This window comes from Colletes gigas, unplaced genomic scaffold, assembly GCF_013123115.1.
Source record: "Colletes gigas isolate AHSC1104 unplaced genomic scaffold, ASM1312311v1 Colletes_gigas_Sc00059, whole genome shotgun sequence".
NCBI lineage: Eukaryota > Metazoa > Arthropoda > Insecta > Hymenoptera > Colletidae > Colletes > Colletes gigas.
Window position 1 is genome coordinate 136052 of NW_025106688.1, and position 9275 is coordinate 145326.

The 9275-nt window shown below is 32.2% G+C and overlaps 1 protein-coding gene across 4 annotated transcripts; it reads right to left on the reverse strand.

The window, feature by feature from the left end:
- Nucleotides 1–297: 297 nt before the first annotated feature.
- LOC122403547 (transmembrane protein 165) lies at nt 298–4391 on the reverse strand. Of its 4 annotated transcripts, XR_006259627.1 has the most exons (8): nt 4182–4391; nt 3683–4084; nt 3419–3620; nt 1561–1736; nt 1246–1428; nt 1043–1148; nt 754–893; nt 298–664 (listed from the first exon to the last, which is right to left on the reverse strand). XR_006259627.1 is itself a non-coding variant. In XM_043407127.1 (7 exons), exons 2-7 carry the CDS (start codon nt 3818–3820, stop codon nt 817–819), a joined length of 882 nt encoding a protein of 293 aa, XP_043263062.1. In that variant the 5' UTR covers nt 3821–3959; nt 4182–4391; the 3' UTR covers nt 298–816. The 4 variants fall into 4 exon arrangements, 3 of the variants coding, with proteins under 3 accessions (XP_043263062.1, XP_043263060.1, XP_043263061.1); XM_043407127.1 differs by having other exon boundaries at nt 298–893; nt 3683–3959; XM_043407125.1 differs by having other exon boundaries at nt 298–893.
- Between the last annotated feature and the right edge of the window lie 4884 nt (nt 4392–9275).

Consider the following 9275-nt stretch of genomic DNA (forward strand, 5'->3'; position numbering starts at 1 on the left):
GATTAAATTACAATTTTAATCCTACAGTACTGAGGAACGATCGTTACCTGGTGAAGAAATTGGGCGAACACGAAGGCCCGAATCAAATTAGCACATCCACCGATCATCTTAACACATTGAGCGCCGGCCCCGCGAAAACACGGGATTCCGAGTCTGTCGCTTGAGCGTCGGGCCCGCGAAAACGTGGAACAGTATTGTTTCTTTTAGATTGTACAATGTTTAATGCATTTAAATTATATATTGAGTTCAATAGTGACATTATAAAATATAAAAAATTTTTACATGCTGTTGGTGCAGGCGCTCAATGTGTTAAGTTTTGGCCTTAACATCGGGGACTAGATTTAGACATCGATCTACCCGTGGAAGATTATCAAAATGAAGGGATAGGTATCGGGATCGATGCCGATTCCAGGATGGCCAAGTGTGGAAACAGTAAAAAAATAGCTCTGAAGTTTTGCAATCGTCGTCGTTACCGTTATCCGTTATTGTTATTATTATGTTTTCAAAAATGTGAGTCTCGTAGAAAATGAACAAGGAAGTCGGCATCGAGCATTCGCGCGAGAAGGGAGCGTTTATTTTAAATATCACGTTGTTGTTCATATTAACTGTTCCCTTTCTTATATTAAGCCAACCGACCCAGAAATTCCATCTTCCTTTTACGATCCTACATATAAAAATATAAGCTATTACTATTTTACAAAATTTGAACATTTAACGTATTGAACAAATAACTTTAAAATTTTAAATATTAACAATCGAGACTTATTAACAGTTGAATATTGTTCTATAGCAAGCGTTATAAATACTATATTGTTGTCATATATCTTCTGTGGGGCTGATAAAAAGTGCTGTTAAAGCAAATAGTAGAAACACTAATCCACCAATTATGGTCACTAAAAATAAAAAATTTTTTCATTTTTCATTACTTTTGTATTACACCCTTTTAGCAAACTTTTATATAAATAAATATTTGATAACTTGTCATAATATTTTAATTTCTTAGAATCTGGTGATTTATTAATGTTAGAAAAAAATATTTTACCTGTTCGTACTGAAATTCTCTGAGCTATCATTCTACCTCCTAATACTGCTAATCCTGTACAGAATAAATGTCCTAATACTCCACCTACTACAACTCCATAAACATCCTGCAAGTAATAATTGAAACTGATGATGATGACTATTTTATATTTATATTTTATATTTGTGTTACAGTTTTAATCTTTAAATATGACTATTCGTAACCTCTCTGGCTGCAAGTATAATAGTTGTAAGTTGCGAGCGATCTCCCCACTCCGCAAGGAACGTCAGTGTAAATGCTTGAAGAAATATTCTAGAGAGGAGCATCAATGCACTGATTTTTGTTGTTTTTTTAATAATACCAGTCTCTAGATCTTGTACTCGAGTGCTTCCTGTTTCCTTTTCGTACTAAAAAGTATATATCTAAAAATTATTTCATTCTTGCAAAATTGTTATAGGAATAGCTATGTATTAATCATTCAATAAAATTTACATTAGAAAAAACCTCTGAAACAATTTAAATGATAATTCATTCAATACCTCATCTTCTCGTTTTCTTAAATCAGTTTGTATTTCTTCTAATTCATCTTGTCTTTCTGTTGTGGACAGGTAATAACCATCTCGTAGCATTTTCAAACCAAATATAGCAAAAAGAGCAGTAGAAATGTAATATGTATAGGCTCGAGGGATTATAGTTGCAGCATATCCAAAAATCACTGAAAATTAAATTGAAATATAATGCTATGAAATATAATATTCTAATAATTTTTATGACTTTCCTTTCTAAGGAAATTACTGTAATGATAATGTCAACTATATAATTATAAATACTTGTGAATTGTTCGTTTAAGAGGAATACATAATGCAATACATTAATCATTTTTAACTCATACTAAAATTTAATTTAAGTATGTTTTAAGTGCTGGGTTAAAAAGATTGTCAAGGATTAGAAAAATTATCATACGCTGAGAGAAAAATAAAATCTTATTACACACTGTACTATAACAGACCCATTAATTATGTTACCAATAGAATAATAAAAATATCAGTGAATAAAACACTCTATTAAAATGTATCAAACATTATCCTATTAGTTTGTGAACAGATATTGTTAATTCTTAGTTGTCACATTGCTTACAAGGAAAATACAGGACCTTCGGGTCACCGATTTCATTGAGATTTTGAGCACTGGTAGCTCTTGCTACCTCATTTACAAATATATACCATTATAAGGTTAGATACTCATTTTTTTTTCGAAATATTTACAATTAAAAAGTTTCGATACTCCTGAAAAGAAATTGAATGGATGCCAGTAACCAAGAGTTGGCGTGGCTCAAGTATTACATGTTAGATTGCTGATTGGACAGGTCAGAGTTCAATTCCCCATACATGCAATTTTTTTTTAATTCTTTTCTTTTTTCTTTTCTGTATTTGCATATACAAAATATTTTAATTTCAAATTTCAAAAATGTATGTATTTCAAGTAACAATAAATAGAAATATTTTTTCACATGTAATTGTTTGTATAGTAAGTAAAATTTAAAGCTAATATCAAATAAAAATATTTTCATGAAAATATATTTTTTCATACATTTCTTTAATTTTATATAAAATATTTTGTATATACAAATATAGAAAAGAAAACAAAGAATTAAAAAAAAATTGCACGGACAGGGAATCGCTCTCTGACCTGTCTGGTCAGCAGTCTGACACGTAATACCTGAGCCATGCCCCTTGCTTAGTGGTATCTATTCAAGTATTTTTCAAGGAGTATAGAAGCTTTTTAATTGTAAATATCTCGAAAAATATTGAGTATCTAACCCTATAATGGTATATATTTGTAAATGGAGTAACAAGATCTATCAGTGGTCAAAATCTCAATGAAATTGATGACTCGAAGGTCCTATATTTATACTTGTTAGTGAAATTTAAGATGATATACAAATAAAATTTAATTTGCAAATAACTTGGTACCTGTTAACATTAACCCTTTTGATATGGGTTGGTTAGATTGTACAGCAACCCCAGTGGCAGAGGTGTTGATCACTCATTACATTTTCTACAGCACATGGGTCACACAGCCATTATAATACTGGCTACAGCTGTCACTTATATCAAAGGGGTTAAACATATACTATAATATGCTTTTATTTACCATCAGATACTCTGTAATTTTTAAACAAAACAGAAAATGATTTCTACATTTCTGTAAAATGATAAGCCTACAAATGACTAATTATTACATTCCATATTCCTCTTGATACAACAAAATTCTTATTTAACCAATTTTATCGTACAACGAATAGTTAGAAAGTAATTTAAGATCGTCAAAATAAGTGTATTACTTTAAACATAGATACTAGTAATTGTTTCTTAAAGGTTTTATGAATGGCAATACCTGAAAGGACAGTCATTAAAGCTAAAGCACTAATTGCTCCTACAAAAACAGTCAATCGAGGATGTTTCATTGCCATAATAGCAGCAATGAAAAAAGTTTTGTCGCCTAACTCGGAAACGACAATGACTGATAAGGAAGCTATAAATGCATGTAGAAAACTAAAGTTGTCCTTGCTTTGTGATGTCATCATGCCATCGGGTTTCTAAAATTTGTCATGAATACTCACATTATTCAATATAGAAAAAAAAATAATTAAATACTTACCGCCGACGTCATAACATTCTGATATTTATCATCATATCGAGGTTCGTTCTCGCTTGAAACTACTGATAAAAGATATATACTCGCAATGCATACGTACAAGAAGTGTTCGGGTCTTACTACAAATCGGTTGGATCCCATTGTTTTTCGTTAGATATTAAATGTATGCACGCTCAAAGATAAAAGCGCGTAGCGCGTGCTACGTTTCTAAGCACACTTGACTTGGTATCTTGTATCTTGGAAATCTTGTGATTATTTGTTCACAACGAAAGTCCGACGCCTGCGCAGGAGCTTTCGTAAGAAAATATTCAAGATCTCAAATTGATAGTTTAAAAATGATCAGACTTTCAAAAGAAAATCTAAATTCTGCTCAATTTTTAAAATGTTCATTAAATATAAATCCATCTGTAACATTGGGATTTAATATCTAGATTTGGACATGTGACGTGTTAACAAAATCGCGGCCATCCTCGTATATTGTGACTGATAAATATCTATTTACCCAGTAATCTCGCGACTTCAAGTTTTCTTTTTCTCTTTCTCTCTCACATTCTTTCTCTTTAATCGAAGCATCCCAGAAAAAGACTAATTACTACATTATCAAGCGGTGGCTTGATTTATCAAAATGGCGGAAATATGATCTCTTTCTCTTCGTAGCTGTAGCACGCTGTTCTCTTTTTCTACTTGGACTGCATCGCCAATTACGAATATTACGATAGAATGTTCACGTTTGTAGAGAAATAGTACGCTGTTTTCGGCGCCGGGTAGCAGTGCAGTCGACTTGAAAGAGAAGACCAGTGATGCCAGAAAAGCACCGTCGGGTGCACACTCACACATGCCAGATACGCGTACGTGAGCTCGTGGAGTTTCGGAAAGACGACAAAGGCAAACTGACGCATGCCCTCTTTCTCGATTCTCCGAAGCTGCCCGAAGTAATTTCGGACCGCTTCGTGGAAGTCGAGAGAGAAAGGCTCACATTTGCCTTCTCGCTCTTAACAACTGAAATCCGACCTCCCGTCAACTGCATACGATTTGGATTCTCGAATCGAGATTCTCGACTGCCCAGGCATTTTTACTTTCCGACCTATGTTGGCGCACATAAGCAAAGTACCCATAATGAAAAAAAAATTTTGTAAAATTTATTTTACGGAAATACACGTTTTAAGACCTCCTGATCATATTTTAATTATTGAAAAAAAAGAAATTTTTTTTTATTACCATGTATGAGCACACATATGTATATTATTATTACGATTGAGTATAAATAGCTAAATGAATTTAAATGAAACTTTACATTTAAGTTTTATGTTCTCATTTCAAAGTCCGGTTAGACTTTGACTATAATCAGTCCATGGATAATAATGATTATACCTCTTGTTTCATAGTTGTTCCGATATATGTATAGGCATAATGTATAAAAAATCTTTTAAATGTTTCATATAAATCTTAGGACGAATTAAATTTTATATATGTTCGACAGCCGCGTAGAATGGAATTAGGAATTAAGAAATACGCAGGTTATTCGTATACATGCTTTATTCCCGTTCTTTCAGTGTCGGAAAAACAAATGAGCCCGTCCTGGGCCTAGACCCTCGCCTTTGTCGTCAGCCTTCTCCCCCATCGGTAGGGGTGGGAGTGTTGACGGACGAAGGCCAGACGCGGTCCCTTGCCAGCGCCTCGGCTTGGGCCTCGCCTTTTCCCGACGCCTTACATATAAAAAAAATTATATAAACTTTTTCTCTATCTTCTCTAGAAAAGAAAAAATTAAATGAAATCTTATACATTACATGCTTACTTAAATCGCATTGAAAACGAATACCACAAATGTTTTAGAATAATGTGCAAAATGTGATTACGATTTTCGCTAAGACAAATTGAAAACTCGGTTCTAACAAGGAAAAGTTGGAATGGTACCCGATTTTGGGTTAGGTTTTACTTTGAGATATTATTAAAGTTATTACAGATACTTATCTTCAGAAATAGAAATACATTCAACAACCATCGTAGCGTGAATGACAAGGTATTTGCTTGCAAGTTCCGAGCTTCTTCTGCTCTGCAGGTTCAAACCCTACCAAAACAAATCCTTTTTTTTTATTTTTTCAATCATATTTTAATCGTACACTAAATGTGACATTATATTTTTGTCTGACCTTCGAATATTTTTTTTTTAAAGTTGAATTTAACCAATTGCATTTAACATATGTTATTTTCAATGTACGAAGTACATGAATCTGGATGGTACTTTTCGTAAAAACAGTGAAAACATAACAATTTCAAGCACCACCTACATCTAATGAAAGTTCTGTTTTCACAGAAATAACAAAATTTTGTATTTAACTCTGATGGAAAGGCCGCTTCATTTACATTGATAAAATGTGAACGATTTTCGGATAGTCGTACCTTGTAGCTCGTACTTTTTACCTTATACTTCAGGTAAAAATGGATATAGCTGGGAAAAACAGTTTTATGACATTACCTGCTAACTTATGTTACTGTTCTACAATGAAACGCTATGTTTTGTACCTTTAAAAATATTCGACTATGTCCTTTTAAAATTTAAGATACAACCCATACTTTGTATTAAACTGGCAAACGGGATCACTTTTCTTTTGTTTCTAATTAGTTCTATTTAGTTCGTCATAACCAATTGATACGGTTATTTCAAAACAATCGAGGAAAATCATTATTAATTAATTTCTGCAATTATTAATTCTACTGTTTTGTTTATGTTATAAAAGTAAGAACTCTTCTTATTGAAAAATACCACAGCGTGCACAATACTGGTAAAGAGTGGAATCTCATTTTAATTTATTAATTTTCAATCTTAAAGTATTTTGATTTTCAAAAATCGTATTAATAATATACATATGTGTGCTCATACATGGGAATAAAAAAAATGTCTTTTTTTTTCAATAATTAAAATATGATCAGGAGGTCTTAAAACGTGTATTTCCGTAAAATAAATTTTACAAAATTTTTTTTCATTATGGGTACTTTGCTTATGTGCGCCTACATAGGTCGGAAAGTAAAAATGCCTGGGCAGTCGAGAATCTCGGCTCGAGAATCCAAATCGTATGCCGTTGACGGGAGGTCGGATTTCAGTTGTTTAGAGCGAGAAGGCAAATGTGAGCCTTTCTCTCTCGACTTCCACGAGGCGATCCGAAATTACTTCGGGCAGCTTCGGAGAATCGAGAAAGAGGGCATGCGTCAGTTTGCCTTTGTCGACTTTCCGAAACTCCACGAGCTCACGTACGCGTATCTGGCATGTGTGCGTGTGCACCCGGCGGTGCTTTTCTGGCATCTCTGCCCGGTAGACTCGCCAGCGGAGACTTCGCTTCAAAACTCGCTTCAAAGGTATAAAATCTATTTTCTTTAATCCTACGCATGCTTAAACTCTATTACATTAATTAACTAACTTTTACTAACCGTAGTGATTAACGATGGATAATAGATAATTGATTAACACATTAAATATAATAATTAACGTCCGAACATAAAAATTATCGATGTATACAACGGTCAATCCTCGAACCAACTTGAATATAATATTTGGTAAAGTTTAAGAGCGGTTTCCACAATCTAATTATTTGTTATCTGGTAACTAACTATACATAATATAGGGACGGGAGGCCAGAGTGGGGAGACGTACGCTACACGGATGTTACATTGTCAAGGATCTGCTATATTATTAGATTCTAAAAGTTCACAATTTAATCACAGAAAAAGAGTAATTAATGAATAATCGGCGAGAATATCTCTCTGTCTCTCTTGCACAGGATTGCTCTCTTTCTAACGCCATCGACCTCCTTTCCTATTCTATGATACTGTTATTTTTTAATAATTCGAATCCCAATTCATAGATGGCACCACGTATTTCAAAATTTTTAGCGTGATGATTTAAATAATTATCGTTTCCAGTAACAGTTTATTACTAATTACATAATTATATGAAAAAATGTGTTGGCAAATTGTTGTAAAACTTAATTAGATATTAATTAGATTCGAAAAATGTTTGAAGCAATTATAATAGATTATAAAATATTAGAATATATAAAAATTAAGAAATGAATGGGAGAGATAGAGGAGAATGTAAATAAAAAGCATGAAAAATATGTACTATGATTTTGATTTTTGATTGATATAAATATAAGGAATGTTTTACACATTTCTAACGCTATTAAATAAAAACATGCTTCGAAATCTTGATAGCACGTCTTATAAATAAATTTAATTGATGAGTAATATGTTTTTATGATAATTTTATGATTTAATATAAAATATTTGGTTTTAGGTTACAACAAAATAAGATTTGGTGTGGTCCAGGTTGTCATAATCACCTGCCATTTTCATTGCCAAGCATTCAGCAGAAAAACCGAAAGCTTACAGCATACTGATCATATTTTAACTATTGAAAAAAAAATAAAATCGTTTACTATTCCTATGACGAGCTTATATAATCATTATTATCGAAAATCTATTCGGAACTTGAAATGAGAACATAAAACTTAAATGTAAAGTTTCATTTAAATTTATTCAGTTATTTAGACTCAATCGTATTAATAATATATGTATATACGTATGCTTGTAGTAGTGTGCGAAAATAGAATAAGGACTTCTCGATGCATCCAGTACTGTACTCCGCTGACTTGAAGTCCCGTGGCAGGAATACGAGAAAAGTCGAAAGGATACATGTATTCCCACTACTATAGAACTCTAGTTCGCTATTCGTCGCAGCAGTTACATACATATGTGGACTGCTTGAGAGCAAGGGAGCGAGATAGATAAATGGGTGGTCCGACTCCTCTTGTCCCTGTGTCATCCCGTAGGACTTCAAGTTAGCGGAGCACAGTAACACTGGGTATAGGTAATACAGATCGAAAGTGTCGATACGTATAATGGTACTTGAATATCGATGCAACTAAAATATCAATAGCAATACAAGCTACGATACAACTCAATGAAATGTACCGAAAATTAACCCTTTGCACTCGTATTTATATTTGAGAATTTATCTATTTATTTATTTTATTTTATAATATACATACACATTTAAGAAGACTCTAAAAGAAAACATTGTAACAAGGGTCTCTAGAATGAACTACTAATGTAAATATATATATAATAATAAAATAAAATTTTAAACGTATAATGTTGCCAGTATGGCGATATACAAGTGGAAAGGATTAAGCAGTAAGTAATTGAACAAAAAGTTGATTCTTTATAACGTAAAATATTAATCCTTTATAACGTAGCAAAATAGCAGATCAGTAGTATTGTAAGACATAATTTATTGAATATTTGAATGTTAGAATATATAAACAATCTATTTACACTACGTTAAGATTTTTCCAAAAATCTTAAAAACATTCATATTAAATTACTATTGTTATATCCGTCTAACACTAAATCATTTTATCACGAAAAATCAACTTATTAAATCTATAGTCGTATACCAGGATTACAAGTACGGAGAAACATGTTTTTCATAATACGATTAAATTTTAATTAATTAAATAACAATATTGATGTAATATTTTTTTTTGTTTATAAATATAGATTTAACGCAAAAATGAGATTATAGTATATAATAAAGATC

Coding starts and splice junctions, on each gene's coding strand:
- LOC122403547 (XM_043407127.1), bottom strand. CDS start 3,820: ATGGGATCCAACCGATTTGTAGTAAGACCCGAACACTTCTTGTACGTA. Junction 1,429..1,560: donor TAAGAAAACGAGAAGATGAG/GTATTGAATGAA, acceptor TATACTTTTTAG/TACGAAAAGGAAACAGGAAG. Junction 1,149..1,245: donor TTATACTTGCAGCCAGAGAG/GTTACGAATAGT, acceptor TATTACTTGCAG/GATGTTTATGGAGTTGTAGT.